Source organism: Saimiri boliviensis, chromosome 4 (genome assembly GCF_048565385.1).
Source record: "Saimiri boliviensis isolate mSaiBol1 chromosome 4, mSaiBol1.pri, whole genome shotgun sequence".
NCBI classification, from domain to species: Eukaryota; Metazoa; Chordata; class Mammalia; order Primates; family Cebidae; genus Saimiri; species Saimiri boliviensis.
This window is the reverse complement of record NC_133452.1, coordinates 118,085,238-118,101,017: the sequence shown is the minus strand read 5'-3', so window position 1 is coordinate 118,101,017 and position 15,780 is coordinate 118,085,238. Positions and strand designations below refer to the sequence as shown.

Genomic DNA, 15,780 nt, shown 5'->3' with positions numbered 1-15,780 from the left:
AAGTTCCCCAGTGGAACTGAAGGAAATTTGAATTTCAGAACATTGAAAACCAAAAAGATAGTACAAGTGAAGTGAAAGTGAAAGATTATAAATGAAGAGATAATGAGGGAGATAATGAACAGAAGTGCGTTGTACAGATGGAACAAAAAGAATAATCAAATATCATAGATTGTATTACTGCCATGTCATTATTAAAAATGGACTAGTCATTGTATGTAGAATTCAATTATGTGATAACCTATTCATGACACATATTTTGAATTTTAACATTTGTTCTAATTTTCTCTCTTTTAGTATTCTATAATAGTTTTTGGTTAGCATTTATAGAAACATGAATATCATTTATTAGAGTACTGTCCAACATAGTAGTTATTTCAATTTAAATGTACATTAATTAAAATGAAATAAAATCCAAAATTTACTTCTCAATTGCACTAGCCACATTTTCCTAGCAGCTACCATACTGGACAGTGAAAATATAAAGCATTTTTATCATTGCAAAAAGTTTTATTGGAAAGCGCTAGTATGTTATTTCCCCAGTAAAAGTGATTTATTTAATGAAAATGTTTTTGAACACCTATTATATACTAGATACCACTGGAGTTCATTACAATAGATTAAAAAGATAAAGTAAAACATGGCTAGTGTCCTAAAAAGCAACATTGGGGAATTGGGGAGGTTCACAGATATAAACAAGTATATTCAATCTGTTTTGAGAAGAGCTATAATATTCATATATTCAGTGACTGAAATATTAGGAAATGGTTATTGGAGAATACATTATTTAAGCAGCGTTTTAAGGATAAATATGAATTTTACCCCTCAAAATAAGAGGACTATCCATAAGCTTCACATCTGTGGATTGAACCAACAACAGATCAAAAATATTCAGAAAAATTAACTCTATGGCTGATGCATAGGAGAGTAACTATGAGCCATGATGGGAATGGTAGGCTAGGACCCTTACAAGAAGGGCCTTTACGTCACCCTGGGCAGTTTTCTCAGTTCTTGCCTTGTTATCCTGTCAGTACTGGAGAAGCATGAAAGGGTTTTAAGCAGAAAATTGAGGGATTAAATTTTATCTTAGAGGTTACTCTTTTGAAATGGCATGAAAATTGGATGAAGGGGGTAGCTGCTGGAGAACAGCACCTCTTGCTACCCAGCTCCTCAGCTCAGAAAACAAGCATCATTCTTGACACCTTTGTCTTTCTAAATTCCCACATAATTTTGTCTACCTACCCAATTTTCCTTTTTTTTTTTTTTTTTTTTTTTTTTTTTTTGAGATTGAGTCTTGCTCTGTTGCCCAGGCTGTAGTGCAGTGGTGTGCAATCTCAGCTCACTGTAACCTCTGCCTCCCGGGTTCAAGTGATTCTCCTGCCTCAGCCTCCCAAGTAGCTGGAATTCTCCCAAGTAGCTGGAATTACAGGTGACCAACACCACATCCTGCTAATTTTTGTATTTTTAGTAGAGAGGGGGTTTCACCATGTTGGCCAGGATAGTCCACCAACTTTTCTTATCTTTAATTTAATCACCCAGCCTAAAGCCATCTATGTTTCAGGGTTGAAGGACTGCAACGCGTTAGTCTTCTCCATGGCACTGGTCATCTATTCCACCCACAGAAGGCAAACTGATCTTATATTTAGAATCAATTCAAGTCACTTGTTTAAAACCCTTCAGTGGCTGTCCATCTGGCCTTAAAGGCTCTAATCATGGCCTGTCTCACCAGACCACTACTCTATACTCGAAACTTACTCTTCTCCTTCCAGCCCTGCTGAACTCGATGCCCCGAGCTCTTCCTTGTCTCAAGGCTTTAACAAACTGTTTTCTTTGCTTGGAGCATTTATTGTACCTCACACTGCGAGTTTTAATTACATGTCACTTTCTCCAGGAAGCCTTCCTTGATTCTTCAGTTTTTAGATAAAAACAGCACCCTGTACTTATTGTTTGAAGTGCTTATCATAACTGTACTCAAGTAATGATTGGTTTGTTTCACCTCTGCCTCCTCCCTTTGACTAAAAGAATGACTAGGCAGGCTGCCTTTCTTATGCACCATCGGTTCTCTCTAAAGCAGAGCCTGGCACATATTACATTAACAGGGCCTAGCTCTAGCACACGTTAGGTAAAAATGCAGCCTATCACATGGCAGTGCTGGCACAGGACCTAGCACATGGCCCTCGAGCATATTAGGTAAGTGCATGAAATAACCAAAGAGGTTCTTCCCCTAATTTAACCAGGACAGAAATAATGCCTGGAGACTCAGCCAGGTGGAGGTAAAATCATGGAAGGTTAAGAGGAAGATAAGGATGACTGGAAGATGGCTCTGGTGGTTTTGGTTATGGGGACAAGATGGCAGTACCCTTAGTAGAGTTAGGAATTGCAAGGAGAGCAAACAAGCAGCATCATGGAGAATAATGCTGCCCATTGAAGTGTGAGCAGCTTCACTTGAGATTTCTTTGAAATAGCTGAGTAAGCAATGCCACTCAGAATTTGGCTACGCCAGCATCAACCCAAGAGAGATATCTGAACCAAAGAAACACAGAGAGTCAGCCCTCAGTATCCATGGGTTTCATGTCAGTGGAATGAACCAACGACAAATAAAAATTATTCAGAAAAAAATTATGTTTGTATTGAACACGTAAAAACCTTTTCTTGTCATTATTTCCTAAACAATACAGTACAACAACTATTTATACAGTGTTTACATTGGATTAAATATTATAAATAACATAGAGATGTCTTATGGTACAGTTACAACTTGGTTCCAGGACCCTGTGCATACTAAAATCCTTGTCTACTGAAGTCCTGCAGACCGCCCTGCAGAACTTGTATGTAGGAAAATTCTGCCCTCCTTAGGCTTTTTTTTTTTTTTGCCAGTATTTTCAATCAGTGTTTAGTTGAAAAAAAGTCCACATGTAAGTAGGCCTGTGCAGTTCAAACCTGTGTTGTTCAAGGATTAACTGTATACAGGAGGATGTGCATAGGTTACATGCAAATACTACACCATTTTATATCAGGGACTTGAATATCAGTGAATTTTGGTATCTGCAGGAGGTCCTGGAACAAACCCCCCATCGATACCAAGGGATGACTGTATGTGTTCTTAGTACATAATTGGAGGTAGAGGTCATATGTCCAGACATGACTGTCATATAGCAAGCCAAGTGTGGGATCAGAAATCAACTGTTTACATACTTATAGAGGCTCCAACATTTACTTACTTTTCTTCTTTTCCACTGCTTCCCCTTCATTGGCATTAATCTGGGCATCACGAGTTTCATAGCAGTACCTTCTCTCAGCACTGTCCGGTCTCTAGGCTTTGCCTTTTCTTCCTGACATTGCTGCAATTCTCCTTAGGAGATGCTTCCAAGGACCTCTGTGGCCCACTGGTGGGAGGCTGGATAGGGCAGCAGGGCCAGGAGCATGTGCTATTCGTAGGGTGGTGCACAGATGCAACAGGCAGTGAAGTCTCTTCCGGCTTGCTAACCTTTGGGACCAGTGTGGTAGTGGGTGGTTATTGGTGCTTCACTACTGGTGACTGCTTTATCTCTTAATTTATTTTCCTCTTGTTTCTATTCCTAAGATATTGAGGGAGGGAGTTCTACCTAGAGGCTGCCCCTACTCTCACTTGAGTTGTAGCTTTGTCAGTGATTAGTTTTATTATTTTGTATTTTTTATTTGTGAGGAGTCGTCTCCTACTCATCACCACCATTCCCAAGCCAAACTGTGACAAAATGACTCCTCCCCATCCAACTTCCCCCTCCTGTGTTCAGTTTCTCCTCTGGATTCAACATGTAATAAAGTTTGGAATTTGAGGAAGAAATATAGTTCATTTGCTTCTCTGTGCTTCTGTTTTCACATGTGATAAATAAGGATAATAGTCACCTCTAACTCATAGGTACTAACTCATAGGTAGCTGGGAGATAGCAAATGTGTCCGTGAATGCAAAACTCTCCATAAGGGCTCATTGAATACTAATATGATTATATTGCTATTATTAATATGTTTGAAATTATCCAAGAAAACCATTTAACATAAGGAAAAGGTAAGGTATGGATGGTTCTGAGAAGGATACAGAGAATGAGACAAAGAGGTCTGAGGGGTTGGTGGAGGACTGGTGGAAAATGGCTTAAGATGCTAAAGAAAGTATTTCCAAAAACGTGAGAAAAGTCAAAATGTAATGGTACAGACAAGGCCCAAACCATGTGAGACCTAGATGAGGTTTGCTGGCAGTTCATTGGTGAGGTAAGGTGGAGACATCTTATGAAAATGGGGCTGGTGAAGGTTGAATTAAACGCTAAACCCTCCACTGAGCAAAGATTACACAAATTGAAAACAGTTGCCTATGTATTTTAATGGGAACCTAGAATAAATAAATGAATATATATATATATATATATATATATACTCAGAGGGAGAGGATTATCTTAAACAATTCAAGGTAGTGAAGGGGATATGTGGGAAATAAAAGGGAAGATCACTAAGGAGTGTGGTCTCTAGGGTGCACCCTGCTGACACTTCCACCAGCTCTGTCACCTTAGACAGGCCTCTTTTTGGGCCTTGGTGTCTTCATCTGTAAAAAGAAAGGAAATGGAATAGGTGATCTTCAGTGACACTTTCATCTTTGTAATAACTATGTGTTCAAACAATTCATCTTATCTCTGGGTAATTTTTTTTAATATTATTTCAAGATTTAATTTGTCAACTCGCATTCTTCCCCTTCTAGTAACTAAAATGTAATTTAATGAGTTCGTAAATTCTGAAGTGAAATTGATATCAGTAGAATGATAATTATCCTGGATTAAATATTATACTATTATGCAAGGAAGATGTTTCTCCCAGGAAATCACACTCACATATTTACTTAGGTACTTACTATTTTACGTTCTCATTTATTTATGAAGTTATTTATAAAGCATATATTCACTTATTTATTTATTCAATTTAAGCAAATTCATGTGGCAAACACATCACTAAGTACAAGTAATTCAGAGTGAGTAGACCTAAACGAGATCCCTAGTGAAGACTGATATGTGAATACATAAGTGGCAATGTTGTATGAAAAGCACAATAGTGGGTGTGTCTAGCAAAGGGACAAATATTCTTTCATATAGGACCAAGATGTCACTTTTAACACAATGTAGATAGACCTCCTCATTCTTGCACTACTATTTTGCATTTTATTATATTTTAGTTATACATCTGTGATTTTTGAAATTACTTTTAATGTTCTTGCTCAATAATTGAGATTTTTGAATATAATACAATAAGATCAAATTCGTATATTTTTGACTGCTATCATTGCTTTTAGTTGAAGTAAAAAGTTATATCTTTCTACTCTTTAGGTTTATTTATTTTTAACATTTATAGCTAATAGTTTTCATGTGCCTTTTGCTTTGTTGGAAGTCATTTTATTGTATAAAATCTTAAAATATTATAAATATTGTATTGATGTTCTTGACTATTAGGCAAATCTAAATAACTTTTATAAAAAGTCTACACAGTAGTTCAAAAAGAAATTACAATTATCTAAACATTTTGTAGATACCAATATGAAATCCGATGGGTTTATGCCACTAACATTCAGTAAACAATATACCTTTAAAGAAATGAAAGAGGTCATGCATGGTGGCTCACGTCTATAATCCCAGTGCTTTGGGAGAAGGTCAAGACGAGCCTGGAAACATAAGGAGACCCTGTCTCTACATAGAATTAAAAAAAAAAAAATCAACCAGATGTGGCAACACATGCCTGTAGCCCTAGTTACTCAAGAGGCTAAGGAGGGAGGATGGCTTGAGCTCAGGAGTTTGAGGCTGCACAGGAGCTAGGACCATGTCAGTGCACTCCAGCCGGGGCAACAAGATCTCATCTCTAAAACTTCAGGAAAAAAAAAGAAAAGAAAAGAAAGAAGTTCTGCAGTTAGAGAGATGCCTCTGACAATTGTTTATTGCCAATATATTTTTAAACACTACTGACATTCAAGTCCCTTTGTTTAAAATTGCAGCACCTTATGAAATATGCCCCGAGGATTATCTGATGTCGATGGTGTGGAAAAGAACTCCAGCAGGCGACTTGGCATTCAATCAATGTCCCCTGAATGCCACAGGTACAGTAGGATGACCCACCCAAACCCTAACGATAATCCCCATCCAAGAATAGCATGTGATGTTGGTTTATGAAGTCATGCTTTTGTCTTACATTGATAAATAAGTCTAGCCAATAAGGAAGTAATGAAACAATTTTAGTAAAGTGCTTCATAAATGAAGAGATGTAGAAAATATTGCTGTTGTAATGGTTTCTCAGTGTGACTAATATGTATTATAAAAATAATCAAAATAACAATTTCATGTGCATGTTTTTAAACAAAAAAATAACATACAAACTTAATGTTTAGCCTGATTCCCAACTATGTGTGATGCCTTCAAGCATCCCTATTATAAAGCTTTTCTCTGTTCTTTGTGACACGCAGGCACCACTAGCAGACGCTGCTCTCTCAGTCTTCATGGAGTGGCCTTCTGGGAACAGCCAAGCTTTGCAAGATGCATATCAAATGAGTACAGACACTTGCAGCATTCAGTAGGTGCAAAGCCAGCTTTAGTACTTGCTCTGTTTATTTTTTGCTAATGATCACTGTGTGAGAATTTAACCTTTTGTGTACAATCAGATCAGTAAAATCTCTAAAAAAGAAATGCCTGAAGGAGAAAGCGATGTGATAGAAAGCTAATTTTTATAAGTTGGTACCAAATTGTTTTGTTCCTAGGACTTGAGTTTTTATGAATCCTGCTATTTAAATGAAAGAATCCCTTGTCTAGGGGGGTAAAGACCCCAGGAAAATCTGTTATTCAGTTTTTACCTATAAAAGTTAAACTGGTGCATTGTGGTTGGCTTAAGTCTGTGTTCAATAAAGACATTTCAAAATATCATACATTTTAAAATTAAATTCTTTAACCTTTCAGTAGTTGGACAATGATAAAGCTGTGTCACTTAGCTATCAAATTTCTCACTGCAGCTTGAGATTAAGACATTAAAATAAATGACAGTGTTATTGCACCAGATAAACTTAATTACTCCCAAAAGATTACATAGGCCAAATTTTCCAAAAATAGCTCTTCTTTTCCCAGACATCATTTACTTATTCACAGAGTATGATGCATGAATATTTTGAGCACAGTTACATTTTGCTTGGTATTTTACAAGTACAAGTCATTGTCATTACTGCAGACTGCTGTCATTTCATCCTGACAGTCAAGAGGGCCTCCATACATGAATAAACACTGTGGGGTGTAGAACAAAATATGAACATGAGCCAACTGGAAAGCTGAATTTTGGCAGGAGTGATGTTTACTTAAATGCCTTTGTGTTTTGTTGTGCTTATGTTTTCTTCTACTGTTCTTACTGTCACTCAAAAATATACATAATTTTTTAAAAAATCCTAAAGAATATTCTTGCTTGTAGATGGAGAAATAGCTTATACAGTAACAACCCCTGTCAACTAATAGAGTTAGTATTTGTTTCATTGTCAGAAAAACAAAGCAGCACATTTTTAAAGATCTGAAAGCCAGATTCTGCACAGCATGTTTATGTACTAAATGGGAAATTAAATTTGTCATTGGTAAACTATCCAGAACATTATTTCTCTCATTTTATGTACTTATACGTATCTCTATACAGTTGACCCTTGAATAATGTGGCAGTGAGGGGCACCAACTCCCAGGGCAGTTGAAAATCCACATGTAACTTTTGACTCCCCCCACCTTTAATCATGGCCTGTTCTTGACCAGTAAGTAAGGCTCACTGATAACATAAACAGTTTGTTAACACATATTTCATATGTTACATATATTATATATTTTTACAATAAAGCAAGCTAGAGAAAAGAAAATGTTATAAAGAAAATCATAAATCAGATAAATCATATTTACTTGAATAGTGGAAGTGGATCATCACAAAGTCTCATCCTCATCATTTTTAAGCTGAGAAGGGGAAAGAGAAGGGGTTGGTTTTGCTGTCTCAGGAGTGGCAGAGGCAGGAGAAAATCTGCATATAAGTGAACTGCACAGTTCAAACCTGTATTGGTCAAGGGCCATTGCTACAGATATGTGAATAGCAGTAATTGATGATTATTTGGCTATATACGGCCTTATTTTTGTTGTAAATATATACTTAAAACATAGAAAAATGCGTATTTTTCTATATCCTGCAAATGTGAGGTTTTATACTTATATATCATATAATATGTATGAATATAAATTTAGAAATATAAATATAAATAAGGTTTTATATTTATATATTATATGCAGATATATAAATATAAATATATACATGTATTTTTTTCACAGCCATTTTTGTGTCTATTTAGAGACACACATATATATATGTGTATATATATATATATATATATATATATACAAAGAAGGCATATAACATATAGCTTAGCTGCATAATATAAAATGTAAGAATATGAAATATAAACTTCTTTTATTAATAGCTTTCAATAACTCAGACCATTATATTTCAAAATTAAGTATAACTAAAAACTTATGAATTAAATTTTAATGGATTTTAATTTTTTCTAATTTTAGTCATTAGACTTTGTTTAATTATATCCATATTCAGTTCTTTTTTAGTCATGGCGATGAATGGGAATAATTGCATGGATTAAGTAAACAATAGAGCAATCTTTATAAATGTGTGAGAATGAATAGTATCACTTTTGTTGCAGAAAATTTTCACTTTCCAAATGTACTGTTTTGTACTGCAGTATTTCATTCTTGAGTGCAGGCCATCTGATATGGAGAGAGAGATACATTCGGTGAAATAGAAGAAATGAAATCTCAAAGTGTGAATCCTGTTGAAATCATTCAGTCAATAATTGACAGCTGACATGAATAAGCCCTTGTTGACTTGGGTATAATTATCAGATGCATAATATTGTATAGTAAAAAGTTGCATCTGTTCATTCAGCTCCTACATAGTACCAGGCACTTGGCTGGAAACTTTTATAAATTAACCCCACTCCCCACAAGAACCTGCAAGGTGGGTGTTCCTGCCACAGTTTACATTTAAAAAAAAAAAAAAAAAAAAACCTGAATATCTGTAAGGGAACAATCCACTTCAGTGAGGTAAAGAGTGAAAGTTACTCCCTAGGCACAATTGTTCCAAAACTTCATCTCTTTTCTTTAGGCCATTCAACTTTCTGAACTTTTGATATGGAATCATGTCCTAGACTGTAGTGCTGGGAGCAGTATTTTCTGGTTAAGTGTTCTTAGGAAAAGTCATATTGTCACACTCAAGTCTTAGCTTGATGTTTACAAAATGGAATTGGTTCCATCATCTTAGCATCTGTAGAAGTTTTGGAATGGAACAAATGAGATATATGAAATAATTATACATTGTGAAAGAATTGTGTAACTTTGAGGAATTAATATTTCTGGTACAGAAAATTGATTTTGAGTTTAAGGAATTGTTACAATAAGAATAAAATTTTAGAAATCAACATACTGTTAATTTGAGCTGTACTGGTAGAGAAGTATAGATAAATTAGATATGGATAGATCGTTGGATAGGTAGGTAGGTAGATACACAGATAGGTAGATAGATAGATGATAGACAGATGGATAGATAGAGATAAGATAGATGTGGAATATATTTCGGCATATCAATTATGCTTAAATATATGTATAAAATATACACACACATTTATACATGTATACATACACAAATCTAGGGCTTGCCTAAAGAGTATGATCTTTTTACATGTTTGGTGAAGTATAAGATGAATGAATCTATGCCTTAAATACTGCTTCCCTCACACATTAGCCATCAACCTCATCATTCATACTCTACATAGCCAATTGGAAACAGAAATGAGATCAACGTTTCTACATAGGCATACTCATTCTGCTGCTTTGCTAAGGCATGCTTTGTCTGAGTAGCAAAACTAGATAGTATTTGTGATGTAGAACATTTGAGACTTCCTCAAATTCTTAACTTACTTTGGAGACTGTGCATTTTTCTGCACTAGTAGTTTATCATTTTGACATTTAATCCTTGAGATATTTCATTTTCTTACCCCTCTAAATTCTAAAAGTTCATTAATTAATAATTAATTACTTATAATCTACTGTAGAAAAGTATTTAAAATGGGTAATTTCCAAATATTTGAAACATAGATTACAATATATGTACATACCTACTTCATAAATATATAGCAATCAACTAAGTTTGAAATGAAATTTTGTCATCAATAAATATTAGTTGTGTATTTTTTATGAAACCTCAATTATAAACCAATTAAGGTAAACAAAAGGGCCATTAATAAGTTTATGATATAAAATCACAAATCTGTCACGTTGGACATTTAGTTTGAGTTATTTGAGGGCAATAATCTTTTTTTTTTTTTTTTTTTTTGTAAATTATCATTGCTATAGTTCCTAACACAATACTAAGCATATACTATTAATAAATATTTCATAGATTTTTGTGTAAAGCATGACTTTACTACTTTTCTTATCAGTAGAAGCATACTGGTAGCTGGAGAGTTCTGAGAAGATGGTACACCAGACTTAATGTTTATGCACATTAACTGTATATGAAAGTAATGCATATTAGCCTTCATGTGCAATTTCTCTAAACCCCAAACATCTAGAAATGTGTAGTGATTGGTGATATCACTTTATGAAATTATTTGGCCATTGCATAGTAATTTCAATATGGTAATAGTTATGAAGTTATTTTGAAGCCTTATAAGATACAAAATTAACCACGATTATACCAGTGTTGTTGGTTTTTGACAAGACACAAATACACATACCCAGTTAAATAGAGTATAGGAACAAATGGCTAAATGTAGTGAGATTCTTGGAAATTTTATATTTTTTATATGTTAATGTTTCACTTAATACTCTGGAGTGTTTTTTGAATTGTATACCAGATAAAGTAAACATAATTGCAAAATTCTTGAAAAATAGACACAGAAGTCAGATAATATCATTTTTTATTATTTATAAAGCTATTTAGAGAACATGACTAAATATTGTAACCCAGTGGACCACCCTACATGTGAACAAATAGAATTATTTTGTCTTTGGTGTATGCAAACAATCCCAGGCAACATTATCTCTCTCTCTTTTCTTCTCCTCTTTTACATACATACAAACACACACCTGGAGAGACAAGCTGTATGGAACTGGCAGAATGTATGTCCCTGTAGGTAGACAAATCTAAAGCAAAGGGGATTGATCCAAGCATATCAATGCTTTTTCCTAAATTTGCTGGACAGATATATCACTCCTCCTTCTCTGGAGATGAGTGAGTGATGAAGATGGAGAAAGGCTGAAAATACTACTCTAACAGAAACTCTTCTACAGGGAAATATGAAGAGTTAGGCATAAATGTTCCCTTTTAAGTAATTGTTCCTTAAAATTCTGTTTCTGTGTTTCAAATCTTCATTAAACTAACAAACACAAATGTTAGAGTGATAATTTATTTATCTTTACCTAACATCTCTTACAGATGTCAAAGAGCTTGAGTCCCGTTAAAGGACTTTATTTCTCCTATTTTCCTCTACTTTTACGGGTAGTTTATTAGAACAGATAGCTGGGGGTACAGAGAGACAGAGACAGACAGAGAAACTGAGACAAAGAGAAAGAGACAGAAAGTAGGAGAACATTTGCTTTCCCTTTTTCTCAGTACTTTCTCTCAAGTTAACGCAACAAAGCTACTCCTCACATATCACACTTTGTTGGTCCCCATCTCATTGCACAAATGCTCAGCACATTGCCTGAAAGAGGATAACACATTTTATTACTGCAGCTTATTTTGGGGAATAAAACAAAACAATTCCATCACAGGTCTTGTTTACAAAAATATGTACTGAGCTAAAAAGTATGCTAGTCTTATTGTTTCTTTAATGAGCAATTAAGAAACCAGTAAACGCCTGCCAAGGTTCAGCTGGTCAGAGGAACTAGCAGATGATTTTAATTTGCAAGTATTCACCAGTTCGGTGGGGGCGAGTCAGCCTGCTCTGCAAGTTCTGCAAGTTCTTTGTAATACAATAAGGCTGAAATGTGGCAAGTCATGGAAAAGCTGGGAGCACCTAAATCAGTAAATCAGTAGTAGTTCTTAATTCTGGCAACATTAAAATCATGGGGAAGTTCTTTTTTTTTTTTTTTTTTTTTTTTAAACACAATTTCACTCTTGTTGCCCAGACTGGAGAGCAATGGTGCGATCTTGGCTCACCGCAACCCCCACCTCACAGGTTCAAGCAATTCTCCTGCCTCATTCTCCTGAGTAGCTGCGATTACAGGCATGCGCTACCACACCCCTGCTGATTTCCCCTATTTTTAGTAGAGACGCGGTTTCGCCATGTTGGTTAGGCTGGTCTCAAATTCCGAACCTAAGGTGATCCGCCTGCCTCAGTCTCCCAAAGTGCTGGCACTACAGACATGAGCCACTGTGCCCTGCACATGGAAGTTCTTATCTGTGAATCAATAAGGAAGTCACTCAAGACCAAGTAAACAGGATTGTTACCAGGCTGTAATACATATTCAGTAACTGTGAGTTATTGTTATTGATTATAACATTGATTTGGTATCTGTATACTTGTATTTCTAATGACAGGGTCCTCACATAGGCTTCAATAAGTGAGCTATTATTATTTTAACCGCAGTTTTTTCGCATTTCTTACTCTAACATCTCCATAATCTGAATTTACTTTCCTTTCGTTTTTGTCTGTTGTATCTCCTGGTCTCTTTTCATATCCAATAATATTTGGTTGACTATCAGACATTGCATAAAATAAACATAGTGTCTTCAAATCATACTAGCTAATGTATCCCAGAAAGTAAATCATGTGGACAACTTCTGTTCTTACTACTCAAGACATAGCATTTAACTGCCTTTTTATTCTTGTCACCACGCTCCAAAATGTTGTGAGTCCTCACTTACGGAACTCAGATGATCATTGCAGAACCCAACAATACCAAGGAAAAGTTAAAGAGCATTGCTTTCTCTAAAACGGGCAGAAGTCTTTTTATTTTATTCAGAACCACATGTTAGAGTTTTGAGATCTGAGTTCAGCTCCACAGTTAGAGAGTTTTTAACTTGCGGTCCTGAATAAAATGATGGGTTCCCTGTGTTTTCAGCAAATAATGATAGCTTACACTTATTGAAGCCTATGGGAAACAAACAAACCTGGAAGGAGGTGTTGTTTAAATCTTTATTTTCTAAGCAATTCATGTCAGAGTTTACAACATATTTCACAAATTCCTAATGAGTTTTCCATTATGCCTGTAAAAAAACTTTCAATTACAGTAACTTTATGTATTATAAGTGTAGGACAGGGCTGGTGAAACTGTTTCTGTAAGAACAAGATAGTAAATATTTCAGACTTTACTTGCCATATGGCTTCTGTTGCAACTATTCAACTCTGCTTTGTAGTATGAGAGCACAGCTGCAGACAGTAAATAAACAAATGGGCACGGCTGTGTTTCAGCAAAACTTTATATAAAAACAGGCAATGGGTTGGAGTTGGCCTGCAGGCTATAGTTTACTAACTCCTAGTGTAGAATACACTTTGTTTTTGTTTTTAAGATCGAAACACTTTTGGGGTTCTCCCAAGAATGAACAATGTCTATTTTTGTGTATTTTTTCCTCTGTTTTCTTTAGCGTTTTAACCACTATTGTTTTGCATTTCTTACTCTGACATCCACATAATCTGAGTCTAGTTTGCTTTGCTTTTTGTCTGTCATATCTCCTGGTCTCTCTTCATATTCAGTAATATTTGATCGAATGTCAGACATTGCATAAAATAAATATAGTATCTTCAAATCATACTAGCTAATATATCCCAGAAAGTATCCTTCCTTTCCTTAGCTATTTAAATACGTGAGGAATTGATACTTTAATCAGAAATTCATCTGGGTCGGGGTGTTTTGCACTTTTAATAAAACTGTACCTGCTTAGGCTGCCTTTCTCCATGGTTTCTAGAGCCTACAAGTGCCTATCCTATCAGCCTTGAGAGACCCAGGGGGATTCAGCTCCGCCTTCAGAAATTTCTAGTTCCGTGTTCCAGCTTTCTGCCCAAGCAGCTTCAAGTGTGTCAACCCTCTTGAGGGCAAGACAAACTGGGTGCTTAACACTGGACTCTTCCCTCAGCTCCCAATGCTGTTTTTTTTGTTTTTTGTTTTTTGTTTTTTTTTTTTTTTTTTTTTTTTAGAGATAAGAAGAGAGAATGGGGAGGAAAGTGGGGCAGAAGGAAAGGAGATTAGATTTTTTTTATATAATAAGAAAAATAATAAAGAAGAGGAAGAAAGAGAAAGAGGAAGAGGGAGAGAGGATGGGGGTATTGCTTTATTGCCCGGGCTAGAATGCAGTCTAAATATGGGTATGCCTGTAATTGTCCTTAATAATGGAGACATAAAAGAAAATGAGGGAAGAGAATAACAAACAAGGAGCCAACCAACATTTCGTTTAAACTTCTAAGTTGATATGATGTGGTACTGGTAAGAGTGTATATTTTGTGTATTTAAAGTGGAGAGTTCTATAAATGTTAATTACATTTACTTGTTCCAGATCTGAGTTCAAGTCCTGGATATCGTTGTTAATTTTCTGTCTCATTGATATGTCAATATTAATGTTGAAGTCTCCCACTATTATTGTGTGGGAGCCTAAGTCTCTTTATTAGTCTTGTATGTCTGGGTATTCCTGTATTGGGTGCGCATATATTTAGGATCTTTAGCTCTTCTTGTTGTTGCATTGATCCTTTTATCATTATATAATGTCCGTCTTTGCTTCTTTTGATCTTTGTTGCTTTAACGACTATTTTATCAGAGGCAAAAATGGTAACTTCTGCTTTTTATTTATATATTTTAGCTCTCTGGTTGGTAAATCTTTCTCCATCCCTTGTTTTGAGTCTTTGTGTATCCTTGAATATGAGATGAGTCTGGATGCTGCATACTGATGGGTTTTAGATTTTTATTCAAATTGCCTGTCTTTGGATTGGGGGATTTAGTCATTTTAAATTTAGAATTAATAATGATATATGTGAGTTTAATACTTCCATTTAATATTAGCTAGCTATTTTGCCCATTAGTTGATGTAAATTCTTCATTATATTGATGCTCTTTTTGGTATTTTTTAGAAAGGCTGATACTGTTTGTTCCTTTCTATGTGTAGTGGTTCTTTCAGAAGCATCTTGTAAAGCAGGCCTGGTGGTGATGAAATCTCTGAGTGCTTGCTTGTTCACAAAAAACTTTATTTTTCCTTCACTTATGAAGCTCAGTTTGGCTGGATGTGAAATTCTTGGTTGAAAGTTCTTTTCTTTAAGGATGTTGAATATTGGTCCCCACTCTCTTCTGGCTTGTAGGGTTTCTGCTGAGAGATCTGCTGTAAGTCTGAAAGGCTTCCCTTTGTGGGTAACCTGACCTTTCTCTCTAGCTGCCCTTAGTATTTTCTCCTTCATTTCAACCCTGGTGAATCTGACGATTATGTGCCTTGGAGTTGCTCTTCTTGAGGAATATCTTTGTGGTGTTCTCTGTATTACCTGGAGTTGAATATTATCCTGCCTTACTAGGTTGGGAAAATTTTCCTGAATAATATCCTGAAGCATATTTTCCAGCTTGGATTCATTCTCTTCGTCACATTCAGGTACACCTATCAAGCGTAGATTAGGTCTTTTCACATAGTCCCATATTTCTTGGAGACTTTGCTCATTCCTTTTTATCCTTTTTTCTCTAATCTTGTCTTCTTGTTTTATTTCATTGAGTTGGTCTTCGACCTCTG

The 15,780-nt window shown here is 35.4% G+C and overlaps 1 protein-coding gene across 3 annotated transcripts in view; it reads left to right on the top strand.

Annotated features, from left to right (window-relative positions):
• The window catches only part of ADGRB3 (adhesion G protein-coupled receptor B3), a 740,902-nt gene that overhangs the window by 321,738 nt on the left and 403,384 nt on the right, over positions 1-15,780 (top strand). For all 3 annotated transcript variants that reach the window (XM_074398120.1, XM_074398119.1, XM_074398121.1), the window contains 2 exons: positions 6,002-6,103; positions 6,467-6,573. In XM_074398120.1, coding sequence (XP_074254221.1) covers positions 6,002-6,103; positions 6,467-6,573 — 209 coding nt within the window. The remainder of the gene's footprint in view (positions 1-6,001; positions 6,104-6,466; positions 6,574-15,780) is intronic.